General features: G+C 43.0%; 1 protein-coding gene across 1 annotated transcript in view; it reads right to left on the bottom strand.

The window, feature by feature from the left end:
• Nucleotides 1-2,893: 2,893 nt before the first annotated feature.
• Nucleotides 2,894-20,835, bottom strand: part of PLCL2 (phospholipase C like 2) — a 188,052-nt gene continuing 170,110 nt past the window's right edge. The window contains exons 6-7 of the mRNA XM_073223980.1: nt 16,859-16,968; nt 2,894-3,744 (exon numbers count right to left, since the gene is read on the bottom strand). Coding sequence (XP_073080081.1) covers nt 3,565-3,744; nt 16,859-16,968 — 290 coding nt within the window. The 3' untranslated portion in view covers nt 2,894-3,564. The remainder of the gene's footprint in view (nt 3,745-16,858; nt 16,969-20,835) is intronic.

Below are 20,835 nucleotides of genomic sequence, written 5' to 3'. Positions count from 1 at the left end.
TCAGGATGAAAAAAATAACAAAATGCCAATTACCTCATTTTTGTTTACGACATAGTACCCGCCTTGTAGTGTAGAAGGGAAACATTGTACGGAATTCAGATGAGTGCTTGGGAACACAGGCTTTGGAACAGATGGATCTGGGTTTACATCCTGACTGGAGCACACTGGGACCTTGGCTAAAGTCATCATTTCTTTACTTATCAGATAAATACGTTGCCGTTGTTGAGAGGATGAAATGACAAAGGCAAGATGCCTTGAACATGGTCCTTGGCACAGTCTCAACAGGGTCCTGCTGTCAAACATAACAAGGAGAAAAAAATCTTCCAACTCATGGCAAATGTTAGCTCTGCTCTTATCAAGCATTAGCTCAGACCTGAGCGCCCACCGAACTTGGTAGAGAGACATATCCAGCTTGGCATCTCGCTGACTGGGTGGGTAAAGCCAGGCTATGCTGTGACTGCACTAAAATTTGCATTTGTAAGTTTTCATTCAAGATTCAACAAAGGCAAAGTATTCAGTATACCAAATGAGTCCACATAAAGACTGCCAGTTGGAGGACTTCTCATCCAGAGCTGGACAGTCCTAACCCCACGCAGACAGGATGTATCACACCCACCCCGAGATGGAGGGGTTTAGAGGTTGAGAGGCCTTTCCCACTATTCAGAAGCCATAGCTGCTCAAAGCAGAAAGCAGATTAAGGCCCGCATGGCCTAAGCAGAAGAGAGGAAGGATTTCAAGGTGCCCAGCGGCAGGAAGGCGTCCTTAGCATCAGAGGGGCTTCAGCATTCACTCCCAGCCAGCACACGGCTGCTGGACGCCTGGACTGGGCTCAGGTTATGCGTCGCCAGTCAGTCATTCCCTACTGAGCCAACCAAGTGTTCGGCCTGCCTTGGTGTACTTTGGTCCAACTCTGCAGTTTCCTCTGTCCTCGGCACCCCTTTCCCAGCTGTTTGTATGTACTTGTGATCAGACTTTCACCTAAGTGGCAGTGATGCACAGCGTGAGTGTACAGGAGGCTAGTGCCCGCATTAGTCACATCAATGGGGCATTAAATGTATTGACAGTAAGTGACTTAAACAGGAATCCTCTCTTCCCCTCTCCATTAAGAGATGAAGATGACGGAAGGGGAGCCGGCGGATCACTCCCCTGACACAGCTCAGGCGCAGGGGTCTCACGTCTGTCGGTCAGTGGGGGTTATTAAAAGGCCTCCACGGTTGAACCCCACCTGGGCCAGTGAGTCCTCTGCAAGAGAAAACTGCTTAAGGTCATAAATCATACCCTTGGTCCCAGCCCATCTGAAGATGTTTTTGTTTCTGTTTGAATAGGGCAAAGAGAACACAGTTCAATAGTTGTGAAGGTGACCTCGCAGATTTGGGTCATTAGCTGAACAATGGGGCGCTTGTGCTTGCAGAGGGAGGGTCTAGATGAACAGGAGAAACACTGTGACTTTGGGAACAGCCCCCCAATAAGCATGTCCACTTTCTTCCACCACTTGGCTACTTCCTTGGGAGGGAGAGGTCAAAAAAGGTTGCTTTGTCATGGAAAGGTAGAACGCCCCGGGCTGAGTCCACTGCCATCATCCCCCTTACAGACTTTGTGACATTGAGCAATGCATTTTACGGTCCTTCTCAGCGACCTCCGCATCTGGACAAGGTGTCTGAAGGAACGACCTCATGGACTCCTTCAGCTCTGAAGTCTCAGATCCTAAGCCTGTATGGACTAGAACAAATTACTCCGTGTCATTCAAGTCACATGTTAGATAATGCTGCCATTGCTATAAACATAGCATTTTTTTCAATTTCATTGTATTCTGAAAGCCACTTTTTATGATTTCTGGATTTTCACTCTGAATTGAATATCACTATTTACTTACCAGCTAAGTTCAAGGATGCCTAACAATAATTAACTTATGTAATATTTTATTTCTCATTCTATAAAACTTAATTCTTTGCTTATTTTGCTATTTTTCTTTTCTCTATAGAGTTCATCTCAGAGCTGAGAACCTAAGCTACTGGCTGGCTGGCAGCTGGTGTGTGACGCCATTATTATATTCCAGTAACAGAGGTTTAATTTTCTCACTGGAATTACATCTAGCAAAGAGCCAGTGGAGATGCATACCTTAATTTAAGCACACTATCAGAATGCAAATAACAAGAACTGAGCAAAGGGTTTTTTTTTTTTTTTTTTTAGGAGAGCAAAGTACAGGATTTTATTTAGAAAGAAAGTGAGAGAATAGAGGTCCTGGCTCACACCAGGAGGGGACAAGAAAGCCCCAAAGGAATTGTTTTTTAAGAGGATATTTAAGAATCTGGGCATAAATAAATTAAATATTATCAGCCTAAGCATCTCCCTACCTGAGGCAGTAACTCATGAGATACCAAATTGTAAATTACACATACTTATCTGGCTCACATACCTGGATCACCAAAAAGAAAATGGACAGATCAAAGGTGCTGTTGAAGATTTAGGCAGCCTTTAGTCTTTCAAAATTTGAAAGCAATTTTGATTTGGGAGAAGCAGTAATTAGGCTGTGCTGTTCAGTATCTTCTCAAAAATAATAGGAAATTTCACTAATTTGAGAAATAAAGCTTGGATTAAAACCTCTGCTGGTCATAGGAAAGCTGCAGCACACCAGCCCCTCGGCCTTTGCCTATTTGCACCATCTCGGGGTGCACTTCACCACAGTGAACTGAGCAGTGGGAAGAGCTTTACAATCAGCTACGATTACAAAGTTGTGGACACCTTACTAAAGGTAAAACTGTCAAGCCAGACAAGCAACTTATGTTTGACAAAGTTGTTCAACAGTAACCAGCTGCTCTTGAGAGTAGAATATCTTGAACTAGAAATTTTAAAAGTTAAATTTTCATTAAATGCATGACTGTCATTGGAGAAATATCATAAAACATCTCTTTAATGTGAACACTACTTCATACAATGAAAAACTATTTACAATGTGTCGCTTCCAGGTTGGCTGCTCATACATCGTGTATGTCCCCAGCATGTCTCCAGCTGGGAGCTTCAGTCCGGTTGTGAGTTTCCTTGTACGCAATGGCTCCGTGGTCCTGGGGATTCAGGGAACTGTCCGCTTACATTCTCCTTAGTAATTATGGCTCAGCAGGCATGCCACCAAAATCATCTCTGACCTGGAGACTCTGGCAGTCACAATAAGTAAAAGTTGTAGACTAGGTTTTTCTCCAATAAATACTGATTTCACAATACACTCCATTTCCATCTTAAGAGATTGTTTTCAGTAAGGAAAATGTTTTTTCTCAATGGAACTAGAGTAACTAGTCTGTTATTTACATTGGAACTGAGTTATCATGTCTTTGTGTACAAATATAGCATATTTTGGTCAGGAATATAATTTCTTGTTAAAGAGTTTATTTGCCTTCACACGCAGGATTGCTACATACATTCACAGTTTTAATAGACTGTAATTAGCTATTCCAGTTGTGCTTTAAAATCCCCAATATTATTTTCATTAGTGAGTGCAAAGCAAATATCCCATTCGACTACAATTGGTCCTAGAGTTATAAACTCCATAGTGATTTCTACAAAGTTCCTTCATTCTCCAGTTTCATCGTTGGCTTTTTCAGGTATGACTTCCAGGCTCCGGCGTGGCTTCTGAATATCGGCATTTTCTGTGCCTGGCTTATTCAGCCCGCATGAAACAGCAGCATAATGGATTTGTTTCAGGTTCTCCAAAGTCTCATTCTTAGCGTATTTCAAAAGATCTGCTTGTCCCTGTTAAAAAACATGCATTTAAACATGTTAGACAGGACACGACTTAGTGTTACAGTTTCACAATATAGGTCTTCCACTGACATGGAAATATTTTGATTCCGCAAGAGGGAATACTGATTTCATATTGACACGGCATCCAAATAAGTCAATTTTAATTAAAGAAATTAGTTTGTTTTCCCACTTTTTCAAAACCATACTCCAAAAGCGTGCTGCCTTTTCAGACCTTTCCATTTATAAATCCGAACAGAGTTCTGTGCATGCAGACCATTCCTGTCTATACTGGTTAAAATTGTATCTTTCACTAACTGTTTGGCCAATCTTAGCTTTTTCCTTTCAAGATTTGTTAAAAAAAAAACAACTTCTTATTCTGAGATAAGTTTACATTCACAGAAGGATGCAACTACAGTACAGAGAGGTCTTTTGCACCCTGCCACAAATTTCTCCCAGGGCTTCCATCTTACATAACTCTAGCACAATGCTCAGACCAGGATGCGGACATACAGGTACAGTGTGTATACAGTTCCTAGTCACTTCATCCCATGTGTAGATTCATGTAGCCACCACTGCAATCCACACACAGGGCTAACCGATCACCACAGAGATCCCCCTGACACTACGACTGCAGTCACACGCGTCGCCATGCCTCCACCAGGCCTAGCGCGTGACACATGTTCTCTTCTTTTGAAGTGAGCTTTGGCAAACATGGGCACATAGCTGATGCTCTCTAAGTACTTGCTAAAGACAGAATGAAGGAGAGGATTCCTTGCTTTGGATAAACTTTCTTAGCCAAATTTTAATTTTTTGGGGGGTGTGACCATCAACTTGACATATATGCAGCCTAACATGTACGTACGTCAAAAAATGGCCGGATGGATGGAAGCAGTCACTGGGAATCTGGAGTCTGAGCTGTCGATGGGCCAATGCAGAGTCTGTTAGCCCCACACTTGTGGCCTTCCGGCCAGAGAGTTCTTTCCGGGGTTGGGCAGGGACTGTCTTGTGCGTCCCTGGGTGTCCAACAGCGCCGGGCCCACACCCACCAGAGGCGGGCAGTGCTCCTCAATGTGACAGCCGACCAGGCGCTGCCTAGCGTCTGCTTGGGGTGATCCCGCCCACAGATCAGCGGGTGGTTTTGCGGTCATGCGCGGAGACGGGGTGTGGGCCCCTCCACTGTGAATCCCAGCATTCCCACTTCTGCCTTTGTTGTTTTTCTTCCTGTATTTAATGTGCCTTCCACTAACAGTTCTTCCTACTTAGACTATTAGCTTTCCTTTCTTATTCTCCTTGCTCACTATTTTTTCCCCTTCTCTCAGGCTCTAAATTTATCCTGTTACTCTCTTTCTGACCCTCTATAGTCTGACTTTTGCTTTGCCATGCTTACACTGGCACCAACCCTTTTCTCCTCTCCTGTTCTTTTTTTTGTCTGAGTTGCTTCCGAGTGTGCATACCCACTTAAGTACTCCTGCTCAACAAAAGCTTGGGGAAGCCGCAGAGGACAACAGGTAAGGACTTACCTTGGCAGGCAGCTGGACTATAATCCTACCTCAGCCTTTGTGGGACCAAATCGCAATGCAATTTTAAGATCCTGTGAGGCCAGAATCTGCAGAAAGGCTGGCTGTTTATCACTTAAGTTCATGACTTTCCTGCTTTACAGAGACTATAATTAACTATAAATAGATGTTCCATCGCTTAGTTTAACTCAAGCTTCATTTTTATTCATTCTTACTAGTCACTGACTCACATGCTGACATTCTATAAGTAGTAAGGTCTTTGTACATAAATGTAACATTTGTGTCAGGAATATAATTTCTTGTTGAAGAGTTTATTTGCACTCACACATAGGGCTGCTGCATACATTTATGGTTAATAGATTGCACCTAAGTATTTCATCTGTGCTTTAAAATTCCAAATATTCTTTAAGTTTATTAACTTTTATATTTTTTAGAGTAGTTTAGGTTTACCATCTGACACATACTATTGCTCTGTTTACTGTCTGTCCCTCCTTTAAATGTGACCTCCACTAGGGCAAGGGTTTTCTGGCTTCAGATGATGCTGAACCCTCCCAGCCTAGAGCGGCACCACCAGGCACACAGAATGGGCTCAACAGCGGTTTGTTGAATTAATATAGAGTAAAATGTGGAAGTTGCCTCATTAATTTTCACAACTGCCTCCCAAACAATGTGTTTCACTTTGTCTCTGCATTTATATATATTACAAATAGGTGTTTTATGTTTACAGAAATGGAATCAAGCAAATGATATTATTCTTCAGTTTCCTTTTTTTTTTTCACCAAAAATCATGTCTTGTCCATCTTTCTACATCGGCATATATAGATCTACCACAGGATGACAAGGATATTTAAAAACAAAAATCCCCAGATGGTATACAATAATTAATGTGGTAGTAACAGTGTTCTCTATCTGGCTGAATAGTATGTTGCCCAAATTCAGAGCCGGCCTTTGACGATTATCCACATGAAACACACAGGACCCTCACAGGCAAAAAACCTGAGCTTGGGGGTGCTTCCCAACTTTATCCACATCACTTTTGTTTTGTTCTATGAATCTGAAACTACATGTCTGACATGTCATGGAATTTTGGCATCTAGTGTAAGGAGCAGTTCTGAAAGGCAGTGGTGTTTGCTGTAGCAGTGTTCACATTTCATTGCTTCAAAAGACTTCAAAAGAGCTGCCACCCACTGACACAGGGTGTCTGGTTTGAAGACTGCTGTGAAGCTGGCCTTGTAAAGTTTTCAGTTGAGAAACTCAAGCCCTATTTGGTTTCACACATTCCACTTTGAATTTCTACTTGGTTTTCATCTTGAGAGGTTGCTAACAAACCTTAGGTCAAAATATTTAAAGTTCTTACTTAGACTCTGAACTTGATCTTCAGAAGGTGGAGCTAAGGGTGGGGCTGGCCCCCAGCAGCTCCTGCTGAGAGTCTGCCTGTGGCACGCCTGGGGCCCCATCAGAGGCTGAGAAGCCGGTGGCCAGGACAGGACTGATGGCAGATGCCAAGCATGAGGGCCAGAGCCGCAGCCATACGCACCCCCTGGCTGACCACCAAACCTTCTGCCTGACCACAAAAGATGTCCTAGTCTTTAAATACATTAAAAATATTTTGAGGCACATCTGCTAGTGCTCCATGGTTTTTGACTCCATAATTAACAATCACAATTCATTGATTTAATTTCTAACTGGTGCTAAAACAGTGAATTCTATACTTCAGTCAATTCTTTCAAAGCTTTTTTGTGAATCTATTAGAAAAAATCAGAGTTGCCTTACTTTCAAGGTGAGTGGATCTAGTTGGCCACAAAGACCCCAACTTCTGCCAACACCCTGTGCAGTGGCTTTGTGGCTGAGGGCTAGAGAAAGTAAGGATGGCCACCTGTCATCCCCCAGGGGCCAAATTACATGCAGCAGGAGAGAAGAGATAGCAGAGGACACACACACCATTTGGGGAGTCTGGAGGAGCCACAAAAGTAGCTAAATAATTTCTGTTTAACACAAATAGGAATGTAAGTTGTCAGGGTCTGGTTTGACCTCACCATGTCACTGACTCACATGGGGCCCACCCGACTTTTGGGTTGTTCCTGGGCCCAAGTCCCCACCCCGCGAAGGTTCACCTGGGTGCCATGGACGAGCCTGCCTCCTTCTAGCTCCCACATGAGCACAGAGAGGAGCACAGCAGATTTAGGGACCTTCACTGACACCTTTTGCTTCCCTAAGAAACTGGCTGTGGAATAAAAGGAGGGGGCCAGACACCTGGACAGCATCCAGGCCCAGCAGGAGGCGGGAGCGCCCCCCGAGTGAGCCCAACACCAGCCCACATGCTGGCCCTGCCTCAGCAGGTTGGTGTGTGTGAGCGTGTCTTTGCTGTCACCTTGCAGGTCCCCACAGGCCTCAGGCGCCCTCAGCATCACCCTGCATGACAGCACCAGGTCTAGGGCTCCTCTGCACTATGTCTCACCAAAGCATCTTCTCCAACCAAAACTGAAGGCTGAAACTCACAAAACCCACACACAGTGGCATGACCCAGACAAACCCAGGTCGGTGGGAAGTCAGTTTCCTTACTGGGTATTTATCCAGAATATGAACAGTGTGTGGTCACAAATAGAGTGCCTGTTGATAAATATTCTGTGCCTAGTCACTGTTTGGGTGATGAGAGACTGACAGAAACTGAATGCATTTCAAGCCAGCACTTCGTAAGTATTCAGAATCACAGGCCAAATGTGCAAATCTCCTTTAAGAGCACGATGGAAATTTCCTAAGTTTTTACAATCACAATTCAAATTGGTACAGGAGGGCTGTGAACGTAACGACAGTTCTAAATTTGAAACTGCAGAGCCTACAGTATGTCACAGTTAGTATGTAGGCATGTATATCGGCAAAGCCTTCTGGGGACAATGCTTACAGTTTAGCCAATGACTACTGTGTGCCAGGCTCTGTATTAAGGCCTTTGCAAAGCTTACTTCATGGGAGTCTCTCAATTCTGCAAGAGAGGTGCAATTACAGGAATAGTTTCACAGATGAATTAACTGAATTTAGAGACTAAAGGGCCCCCTCAGGGCAGAGTCTACGCAGCAAATTACACTTAGACACACACAACTTTCTGTGTATGTCTTGTTTCCTTTTTGTAAAAACTAAGCCATGGGGGCCAAACTATGAGTTAGGACCCACTTGTTACATGAAACCTTGAAGCAAGCCAAGGGGGAGCATCCGCCGCGTTTTTAACATACTCAGCGTATCACCAATTGGGCAGACAACACATCTCCCTGTGATTAATTAAGTACAGGAACAGAAACAGACATTTCCAATTGGCATTTGCTGAATGAGGAATGGAGTGAACAACGAGTGGGCTGTGGGCATCTTGGCTTCTGATTCTAAACTGCAACCCGTGTTCTACTAGCCCTCTGAGTGGTTTTGTGTGGCTAAGACTGTAGCCCATCAATCAGAGTTAAAGAAACCCATCTAACTTGGACAGGCCTTCTTCCCACTGAAGTCTCAGTGTACCTTACACTTGAAAAAAGACCCCGAACATCACCACCTAACACTGGAGCAACAGGGAATGTTGGCATGTGATTTTCTACGGGATGGTAGATTTGTTTCAAATGTTTCATTGTTTTTTCTCTTTTGGCTTCTCTTCATGTTCATTCACACGTTTGAAGGAGTGGAATGTGAACTGCAAATAAACTGATTCCACAGCAGCAGGAAAACTGCCTTCCCTCCCCCCAGAGGGCTCAGGGTGCTGGTGGGTGGGGGAGGGGTTCTACGAGAAGAGCCCTGCGAACATGGCTCATGACCCTTGATTTTTCTCCTAATCCAAAAAGGCATTTCAGTTGTCAGAAGCGGTGTCTTGATCATGATAATTCAGTGGGTTGATCTGAGGACTATCCTTGTATCTTGATCCCTTCCACCCTTTTTGCCAACATTTTGGCTATTTCATCATAGTTATAATTATTCCTTGATTTAACAATGGTTGTTCTCAAAGGTTTGTACAAAACTTAATAATTTAAAATTTTAAATATAAGATCCAATTTAATTTAAATTTAAATGAGTGCCTTTCTCCTCAGAACCAATTTTGTTTCACTCAACAAAGGTAGTGGGTAGGAGCTTCTTGGCAGCTCTGAGGAGGAGGTGGGGGCCCTGGATCAGGCCTCAGCAAAGGGTGGGGAAGGACTTCAGCAGGCCGATGGGGGGTGGACACTGCCTGCCACATGCATCTCCATGCCACAGAGAATGCCTCTGAGCCAAACCCTGGCTTGGCAGTATGGTTTCTAACCGCCAAATGCTGGTACCTCTGCCGCTGCCACAGGGGATGGCCACATGTCACACATGTCAGTATGGTACCTGCAGGGGAGAGGGCCTCTCCTGACACAGAGCTGGGAGCTCCAGGTAGAGATAGGGGACGGTTTCAGGAGCAGCCATCAGAGGGCCCAGACAGTGGGAGTGAGCCTTGAGCTCAGCCCAGAGGACGGGAGGGGGAGAGAGGGCTCTGGGAGATGCAGGAATGCTCCTGAAACACCAGCACAAACGTGCACACATAAGCACTTCCTTCGTGTTGTTAATCTTTTAAGCACACTTTCTGTGTAATTAACCATTAGCTGGGTAATCACAAATTCCACACTAGTGGGATCCAAATGTCCTTAAATGGATCAGAAAGTATGGCCTGCCTAATGACAAACACTATTTTAATTTGATTTTCTGAGCTATTCTCAGTTTTCACACACTAGAAAAATAGCTTTTTCTATATTATACATAATATGGAAATTATAGCTTTTTCCTATAATAAATAAAATAAAGGATATTATTAGCATCAATAAAGAAAAGATCACAGTAGTTCTCAGAAAAGAAACAAATGTTGGTCTTCAGGTCTTCAAGGTAAGCATCGCCTCTCAGGTAAAAACAAAGACAAGCAAGACAAAGACAAGTCTTATCAGGTGCAAAACCTGGCTTAACTACTTTTGGCAGAAGCCTTAAGTCCCTGAAGAGAACAAATCTCTAATACTTTCAGGGTCTTGATTTCAGTCTTATTTCCCGGGGTGGAGTGGCACAGCACAGGGAGGGCTAGCTTGGCAGCAATCCACCAGGAAAACATCTGGGGGGGATAGTAAGCTTCATTTAAGTCTACCAGATGACACAGGCACTATGAAATCCAACGTGATTTTGGCCCTTACTAACAGTAAGATGGCTTTTACACTGCCAGCAGAGTCAAATGGATGAGACTCATTCTGGGCGGTTAGCCCACTGTGCACCTGGATGGGGACAATTCTGTCCACCCCATCTTGTGAGGGACACAGACAAACTGGAACCTTCAGAAGCCCAAGGGATGGGACAAGAAACATCTCAGTTTAGAATCTGCAGAAGGTTTAGGAGAAGATCGTGCAAGGTCTCAAATATATGAGGGGATGTTGAAGGGAATCAAGTGATTTTTGCACTGCTTTGAGGGCATTACTATAACCAGTGGGTAGAAGTGAAGTTACAGAGAGATCTAATTCTGTACATCGTATGACAGAACATAACTAAAATTGCATGACAATGGAGCAGGCTGGTGATCAAGTGGAGGCAACAGGAAGCTGGATTTCATGACTTTACAGTCTTGGGAGGCTGAGCTCCACAATGCCACGCACACCCTTCTAAGGGAAACGGCTTCTCTCATGGACTCTCCTGTGTGGTAGACCATTTGCAAAGACAGCCACTAACACTTCATTCCATCTGTGTCCAGGCCTGCTATTCTGGCTGTAAGAGATGGGGCCCATTTCTGCTCCCCTTGAATCTGGGCTCGCCTTGATTTGTGTGGATCAATTAAAGGGGCAGAAGTGCTAATTCCAGGCCTAGGCCTTGAGAAGCCAGGCAGTTTCTGCTTTTGTCTTTTGGAATCCAGCAGCCCTATAAAGAAGTCCAGTCCTGGGCTAGACTACTGAATGGTCACAGACCACATGGCCAGAGAGGAAAAGAGAGAGATGGAGGCAGTCCAGCCCTGCCCCACCCAGCGACAGGCTGGTCCCACCTGTGAGTGGAGCCTTCTTGGGTGTTCTAGGCCCCGTGGCCTCCCTGCTGAAGCGTCGACCCCAGTCAACACCATAAGGAGCAGCAAAGCCACCCAGCTGGGCCCAGCAGCCCACAGAATTGTAAGGAATGCGAAGTCATTGTTGCAGTTTGTCACACAGCATAGATAACTGAAACAGCCACTCCCAGTGGCCATATTTCGTGCTGTGTGACCAAACCTTTCTGGACACAGTGGACTGAAAAGCAGGAAGAGAATCCGATCCAAGGAGACCTAATACAAGAGAAGGCTGATAACTTCAGGGTCACTGGTCTGGAGTGGAAAGGACAGGCTGAGCTGATCAGACTTCCTCTCTGGAGTCAGAACTAGGAAATAAAAAGATTAAGCACTTGAAATAAGGCCTTTGAAGGGACCATCAGGGCCAGATCAGGACAAGGCCAAGTCACAAGGTAGCAGAAACATGAGTGAGCGGAAGGAGCCACTGGCAGAGGGAACAGATCAGAGTGGACACGGTGCACACGCAGGGGACAGCCGCCTCAGGGACTGCTGGCCCCCATGGCTTTCTACACCCACGAGGCGACCCATAGCTTCTGGTCCCAGGGGGCAGCGAGACCCTTGTGTAAGCCACCCTTCCTCTGAGCTGGACAAAGTGAAGTTCTGCTCCTTTTAACCAAAACAGGCCAGAGGAAACAGGACTCTTCTACTCTGAGAGCCTACCATTTTAAGAAGGGTACTAAATAGAAACAGTGAATATTATCACTAGTACAGTGACTACTTTAGCAAATGGAAAATAAAGGGAGAGGAATGTCTTAATTAAGCTGGTAGGTTGAAAATGCATTACAGAATTTCCTTCCCACATTCCTGATGAAATGAGCAAAAAGAGTAAAATTGCCAAGACACACGCACGCACGCACACACACACACACAGACACACACAAAGCAGCAACCAAAGAAAAGGGTATAACATAATTTAATGAAGTCCTAGAATCCCAGGATGCAGACAACAACTCAGAAATCCTGACAACTCTGCCAGCCAACCTGGAGTAATACAAATGGAGTGTCTTTCTCTTTTTACTTCTGTTTGATGATGGGATGGGGTGTGTTAGAAAGCAGTGGCACAGGAAAAGCTAGGAACAGGGATGATTCACAACTAGAAAACAGACACAATACACAGGACCAGGACTCCAGATGGTGCAGGACAGTGAGCCTGAGAGAGAAGGCTCCCTGCCTGGAGAGTTTCCAGGCTGCAGGGCAGATACCCACACAGAGCCCAGCAATCCCCAAGCCAAGGAGATCGAGGTGGAGTTCAGGGAGGTGAGGTGGCTGGAAAGTGAGGGGCAGAGTGGTTGGGGGGCTCTCCAGCAGCTCTTGTGAATATATGTGTTCAAAAAGGTAGAGGGTATTGAGTAACGAAGAGAGGACTGGGAAATTTGAAATAAAAAATACGCTGGATAGGATTAATGGCAGATCAGATGCTATACAAGATAAAGCAATGCTGCTTGAAGACAAAGCAATAGAAACTGTAAACAAAAACAGAAAAAAGACCTAAAAACAAATGAACAGTGCACTGGTGACTTTTAGAGTAATATCAAGCAGTGTATATGTATAATTGAAGATACAGAAGGAGAGATGAGAAAAGTTAAGATGGAAAAAAATATTTAAAGAAGGAGTGGCTGAAAATTTTTCACATTTGATGAAAACTATAAACCCATAAATAGAAGAATCTCAACAAACCTTAAGCAGAAGAAGCAAAGAAAATAAAGGCCCATCATAATTTAAAAAAAAAATTAAAAACAAACAAAGAAAAAATCCCAAATGAAAAAATTCTCAACTTCCCTACACTTAGTAGATTGGCTAAACTGGCAATAGCAAATGTTGACAAAGATGTGGAGTAAATGAAACTCATAATAGAGTGGGGATGCAAATGGAACAGTTTGTAAAGAAATTTGGTAATCTGTTATAAAGTCTGACACACACACTATATGACACAGCATTCCACTCATGGGTATTAACCCAAGAAAAATAAAAACATATGCCAGCACAAAGACTTCATATTCATTGCAACCTATTCATAATATCTAAAAACTGGAAACAACCCAAATGTGTATCAACTGGTGAATGTATAAACAAAGTGTGGTACACACATAAAGTAGAATACCATTTGTGAATAAAGAGGAATGGATTACTGAAGCATATATCAAGTTGAAGGAATCTCAAATGCATTTATGCTAAAGGAAAGAGGCCAGACACAAAGACTATACACTATGTTAAGTCCATTTATATGACATTCTGGAACAGGTGACACTTTAGAAACAGAAATAGGACTAGTAATGGCCAGGTGGGTGTTCACTGCAAGAGGGCACCAGGGAACTTCCAGCAGTGGTTGAAACGCTCCATCACCACTGTGGTGGGATGCACAACTAAATCGATTTTTCAGAGCCACTGTGCAGCTAAAATTGGTAAATTTTACTTTACATAAATAAATTATACCTCAGTAAAGTGACAAAAAAAAAACAAACGGAGAGAATGATGCTGACTATCTAATGGGGTGAGGTCTTGAGGGCTGGCTTCTGAATTAAGCCAGTGAGAATGGATTACAGCCTCTCCCTACTTGTGCAGCAGAAACCCCAGAATAGGGTATTTATAGACTCTAAGAAGCTGGGTCAACGTATCCAAACAGAGGTTGTTTGTGACCCCAGCTGAGATTTATCTCTTCTTTCTGCCATTCCCTCAGGCTACAGAAAAGCATGGGTGACTTCTTGGACTGGTGGTGACAATGAACCAATATAAATACTCAACTTATATCGATCAACATGGGAATTACGGTCCTGGGACCACATGGGACCAGATAAACCTGGACAACGGAAAATATCAGTATACCCAACACCCCACCTAGGAATACTGGAGGGTACTGATCGTCTGTCTCATCTCCCATAGGAGGCCAAGCTACAGAGCTGATAACTGAAACATAGGGCTTTTTAAAAGATACCAACAAAATAACTCTTTTTAACATGTTTCATAATACTTTTTCTTAACCTCAGAGGGAATTTATAGTAAATAAACATCTCTTAGAGTAAAAAAAAAAATTCATTTAGCGTCTTTGTGGTTTATTTTTCTCCAGCTAACTTAAGTGAAACTTAGTACTTTTTAAAAAAATTAAAAAGAGCAATTATAGTAGGATTCTTCCTATTCACATACCTTCTTTCATAATATCTGAGGCATTACACTTGTGAGATGTACCACTATTTTACATACCACTAAGAAAGACAAATCACTGACAATGTAACTAGGACGCATGGACTATAAAATGCATATTGATTTTAAAGATGTCAAAAATATGGAAAAAAGAAAGCATGACTCAGATTCAACAAAATGTATCTCCATCCATCCATCATCATCCACATGCATATAAAAAGGTCCCTGGACTAAGACCACTCACATTTAGTAATAGTTATTTTTCAGCAGAAGGATCTGAAGTCATTTAAAAACCTCCATCTTTTCTATATTAAAATAAGTTATTTATAATGAAGATGCATTTACAAAAACAAACGAGTAACTTTTATTCAAAGAAAAAAATGAATGGAAGTAAATATGCCAAGTTGTTAATAGTAGAACATTCTGGGTGTAGTAATCATGGATGACATTTTTCTTTGTTCATTTCTCTATCTTAAAAGCAATTGTTAAATTGGAAAACTAAACAAAATGAGCAAAGACTCATAAAAACTGGGAGGGCCATCCTTAGCCAAAAGGAGTTTGTCACACAGATCTCTCCAGTTCTTCCCTATTCCCAGCTATCGTTGTGTCGTACTCAAGCACCATGCATAGCAGATATTATCCTGGGAATTTTTGGAAGATCTAGTACCCTGTCCTATGCATTTGTTTTCATGTGAACATAGTCTGAATTGTTCATTCTCTCTTTTGAGATAATTCAAATGAAAACAGGTTTCCTCAGTGTAGTTATTTTGTTCAATTACCTATTTCTAAAGTCTGGTACATTGTTATGTTGGCTGTTTTTCATGAATGTGTGGCAGGCTCCCATTTTCCGTGGCTCTTAGGCCAGGGCTTCTCAAACTTTAATGTGCATAAGAATCCCCTGAGGGCTGGTAAGAATGTAGATTCTGATTCAGGAAGTCTGGAGTGGGACCTGGGAGTCTGCATTTTGATCAAACTCCCAAGCGATGCCTAGGCTGCTGGTCCCGTGAACACAGAAGAAGCGCAAGAATAGTTAACAGGGAAAAGTTTGGTCCCTACGCCTGTTTTTGTTCAAAATAAAATAAAAACAAAGCATTTGTTTCTGTCTCAGGCTGTAACTACCATGCAGCTTTTTCCCTGAAGTTTACAGGAAATTGCGGTGGTCCCCCACCTCTGGTCAGGAGTGAGTCAGCAAGATGCAAAACCAAACTCCTTTTCATTGTAAATTCTTCTCTCTGCTGTTTACTGAACCTCAAACTCTTAGGGTTAAATTCTAAGCGGAAGATAACGGAGATGTTTTTAGAAAGTACATGTGTAGGAACGGAAGTATTTGAAGAAGCCAGGAAAATGATTTTAATTATAAAAATGAGTAGAGGTTTAATGTGAGAAAATGCAAGTTGGCTAGCCTTGGAAGGACAAATTTTCATTAAATCAAATCCAGAAAACTGTTGTTGGCTGTAGGGATGGATCTTTCAACTTATGGGAAACAAGGACATGAAAAGGGGCAGCTGCAACAATGTCCTTACGGTTTTGAATTTGACTGAGCAGGAAGTTTGGACAGTGAACACCAGAGGGTAATTTGACATCCAGCTGTCCAAGATCCACAGTGAAATGATGTTTCTATGTTATTATTACTGAAGTTCCCAAATACCGAGAAGAAAAGCAAAGGCACTTGAGACACAACTCAGTAACTCATAGCAATATTTCAAAAATCTTGCTGTGGTATATAGAACAAAGAGGAAAAAGAATGGCAACATTTGCAGAAGGCCATCGTTAACAGCCTCTGCAAGGCGGGGCGATGCTGGCCTTTGCTTATTACTACTTTGGCATTTCCTACAATGAAAATTTATTACTTTATAATATAAAATAATAAAAGTTAAATTTTAAAAATACAAAGGGAGGGAGGGAGGAAGGAAGGAAGGAAGGAAGGAAAGCAGATAGAAGGAAAATGTCTTTCAAATGGTAATCCTTTACATATTTCTTTTGATTAAGTCCCACACAACTCTTTTCCATTTTTTTCTGGGATCATAGTAAATCTGTGATTATTCTTTAAGGTGTTAAATGAAATTTGCATAATTAGAATCTTTAAATTCCAAATCACTCCTCTATAATCAATATTTTCTATTTCACATATAGCAATTGGCAACTGAATTTTACAGTGCTTTCAAGGTGAAATGCAGGTCCTTTCCCTTCCTATCAGACACCACCCAGTGCCAACCATTGGCATCCCCTGCCTCCCTCCAAGCCGCATGCCCAGCTGTGGTGCCTGCAGACACTCTGAAAGGCAGAGGGTTTCTGTGACCAGGCTACAGCCTCTGCGACTAATAATGTATGATGCAGGAAACGCTATACTACAAAAGATGAAACATGCCAAAAAAGACTGCAAAATCAGAGCATCAGAAACAACCCAGCTGGATACCTTTAAGATGGTAATGTTCCAGGTAAAGCTCTCCACTGCCTTCTGCAGTTTCCGCTCCTTCAAACCTTCCTTGGTGCCGATGCTGTGCAGGTGTTCATGGAACTCCATGGCTGAAAGACACAGGAAGACAAAGGATTTTACTCTTCATCCAATCTGGGGTAGTGAGTCGGTGGGATTTATTTTTCTAGGTGTAGCCAGAAGTCCAACCACCGGTGGAATTTCATAACTGTGCTTGTGTAAGAATGCAATAATTGGGAAAACACTGACAATTTGTGGTGTCTACACGGCAGGAGGCCTCACAGAGGCCAGCAACCCTCCCTTGTGGTTTTGCAGGGTGAACAGGTCACATGGGACATTCTCTTCATTGCAGGGATGAGGCGTCTGTGGCTCAGCCAGGCTCAGAGAATGACGGCTGTAGGGGGAGCAGGAAGAAGAGCTGGGACAGACCCTGGATGTGGAATCACAAAGGCGGGTCTCAGCTCTGCTGGAGACACAGTGCTGGCAACTGGGAGTGAAGGAATATATTTCCTGTCACAGTGAGGGTCAGTCTGCGGTCAGGTCCAAGCCTTTTGTAAAGGGCAGAGGATGGGCGAAAGACCTGAACTCCAACTCTGCATTTATATCATGACCCTTTTCCATAATTTACAGTCAGTTACATATCCCCTGTTGTCACTCAAAGCAGTCCCAGACTCCTGAGGTGACAACAGCGCAGTGATGCAGGGGTGGCTGTGGTCCTTCCACTGCTTTAATATCATTACAACGCACAGATTTTTTACATGTTCAGTTGTAGTCAATTAACGCATCTCTAGCCAATGGGAACCCTTCCCTTCTCAGTCATAGAACCGGACGTGTCACCAAGGACCTATGGACCTCTGATTCTTTCAGCGGGGAATGATCTTCAACAGCTACGGTCCGGGCGCTGGGAGTGTTCAGTGCTACCGGGTTTCCATCATTTCCCAGAGCTCTTCATTGGCCAGATGTCAGACACATGTATGCTTTTTGTAACAGGATGACTATGATCTTGTTAATACATCAAACTCAAATTTAAGTGTACAGGGTTTTTTTTTACCATAATTTTTGTTTTTTATGTTTATACCTTAACTCTTACATGGAAAATCTTAATTCCTAGCCATGTGAACATAATTTTTAATAGTAAGATTGCTGCCTCCACCTTGAAGTCTCTGCTTTTATTTTTGTTTATAGAGTGTGGCTCATGAGGACATACAGTAATGACACTGGGTTCCAAGACCAGTCAGGAAAATTATTTTACTTGGTTATGTCACTAACAAGGTACAATTAGGTTCATTTGTTTCCTTTTTAAAAAAAAATTCTGTGTGTGGGGGGGCTGAGGGGGGTGAGAGGGGGGGTGCTTTATTGGATGTAATTTGTTTTTTGATTACATCAAAACTTTACGTGATTCTGACGTCAGACTGTATTCAGGTTCGCCTTGCTTCCCTCCTGCTCTCCTCTACCCTCGTCCCTCCTCCCCCATATGTCTTTTATTAGTGTTTAGTTATTTACTGTATTGTCTCTCCTTGAAAATACCTACAGCCCTCCCCTTCTTGCACAAAAAGTCGCTCGCTATGCACGTTGCTCTGCCCCTAGGCTTTTGTAACTGCACAGCAGAGATCACACGGTGTCCCTGTCTGGAGCCTCTCCTCGCTCTTTTTAACAGCTGCACAGACCCCGCTGTGTGGGTGAGCCAGCACGGAGCTAGCCATCTCCTACTGATGGGCACTGGGTTGTTTCAAACTCTTTGCTATCGCAAATAACATGGAGCAGTCGTACTCTGCACAAGACATTTTGTGTTCTTTTGGGCACATTCATGGGTGGTGGGGCACTTCAGTCTCTAGCTCCCGTTCTAGGCAGCACCATTTCAAAGCATCTCTTTGTATAGTGATTGACAGCAACTTCATTCCTTAGTGTCTTTAAACAGCAAGCAAAAGTTGACACAAACATGATAAATATAGCAAGCTGCCAATTTAGTCTTTTTTTCTTCTCTCCTCACCGAATAGGGATGTGGTCCTAATTCCCATCATGTTTATAAGACTTAAGAACTTAACTGATTTCAAGAAAGAACAGTAATTATTTAAATTTATTACATTGTCTAGGAAACTACCACACTAACCACTTTCCTTTTCTCCAAACTTCTTTTTGTCAGTGATGGTACCCGAGAACATCCCAACTTGACTGACCCAGTGCTGGGGGACTGGCTCACACAGTGGGCCACCATAGCTAGTTCTGACTGTCACCAGATATGTTTGGCTAATACACTGAAAAAACAAAACTAAACACAAATAGGTGCCAATCTTGTTTTAGAACCCAGGTTTTGTGGCAGAGCATTAAACTGCGCGTGTGTGTGCGCGCGCCACACACACACACACACACACACACACACACACACATACTCTCTCTCTCTCTCTCTCTCTCAATCTCTCTTAGAACATGGCCATATCTGAATGGGAAGACCCTGATAAGCTGGCTTTTCTGTTAAGATTTAATACTGGACTTCAGTTAAGATCTGGGCTTCAGGACGGGAATCATTAATGCTCATACTGCTAATAGGCTGGCAGTCAGGAGGCACTACAGTCTAGAAAGCATAACTGAGGCTTGGTAGGTGGGATTCATGCCTGGAATACAAGAAAGAGATGAGACACAGAAGAGTGGTAGAGAAGTAGCTCTCTGTAAACAAGAAGGTTTACAACTACATGGTCATCAAGGTCATAGAAGACACTGGGAAGAAAACAGAAGTGATAGTAGCCCAGACTACACACTGCAATCACCCAGCCAGATGTGGGCTGTTCATGATGGTTTTTTATTACAAATTTCAAATCTGGTACAAAGGTATAAATACAACAATACAGGGGGGAGTCTTCCACCACCAGGCATCAGCCTGGAAGCCTCCATCTACTGGAGGCAGATTGTTTATCCTGCCTTGCTGAGGTGTGGGCACTGCCAAGAATGCAGCAACGACAAGAAGTCTAGGTGGGTCCTAACTCCAACTAACAATTGAGAGCCTACAGATATCACAAACATGGGACAACAGAAGGGGGTGCTGAGCTCTGACAAACCCCTGTCTAGATTTTAGAAAGCAACATGTGGAAAGTTCAGAAGAACCCCAACCAGTGGCAGTATAATGTCAGACAGGGCTGAAGACTCAAGGAAGAAACACAATCAAGATGATAAAAATGGTACTGATAAGGAAGAAATAAAGAAACATCTAAAAAAATACATGCCTGCTGCCTGAAGTGCTCATATTTTATATGTCTATGCAAAGGTGAGACAGTTCCCTTTTATCTTCCCCCTTATAAAGTATCTTTTTTATGGGACTTTAAAAAGTCCATAGGGAAGTACAGAATGTATTATTAATGTTAAGTTCTTTAAAAAATGGGCACAAAAATAGTGGTAAGTTGAAAACCAAAAAAATTATGTTAAAAGTATAAAGCCCCCAAATTTAAAAAGTGAGCAGAACTATCAGTCCCATTATTATTTATTTCATTATTTGGTCTAAAATACAACTGCTCCTCTCAAAAGATTGTTACATTATTAACTTATAGACTGATCTTTGCAAACATTCTGCTAATCCACTGATTCAAAGCATATATTGATTTGATTTTTCCCTTGGCCTGTGCAGCAAGCCTGTACCTTCACTGCTCCCTGGATACGCAAAGCCCAGGGCCAGGGCTGAAAACACACAATCAAGGACAGCACAAGGCAGCTCTCCAGACCCTTTACACGTGTTATATAGGGAACTTGAATTGAGGCCATAGAACTTTCCCAAGGATTTGGTAAAGAATGATTTCAGTACTGGTTTCTCTGAGCTCAATGCCCCAAAGTTTTCCCACTACATCAGAACAAGAGTCCCTGCCCTCAGTATAGCTCATCCTGTGGTTACGTGCATCAAATAACTACACCACAAGGTAGAACATAGTAAGGGCTATTGGGTAGGCACGGACCCCGTTCTATGGGAATATAGA

The sequence above is a fragment of the Manis javanica genome, chromosome 15, assembly GCF_040802235.1.
Source record: "Manis javanica isolate MJ-LG chromosome 15, MJ_LKY, whole genome shotgun sequence".
Classification (NCBI taxonomy): domain Eukaryota; kingdom Metazoa; phylum Chordata; class Mammalia; order Pholidota; family Manidae; genus Manis; species Manis javanica.
This window is presented reverse-complemented; position numbering and strand designations above follow the sequence as displayed.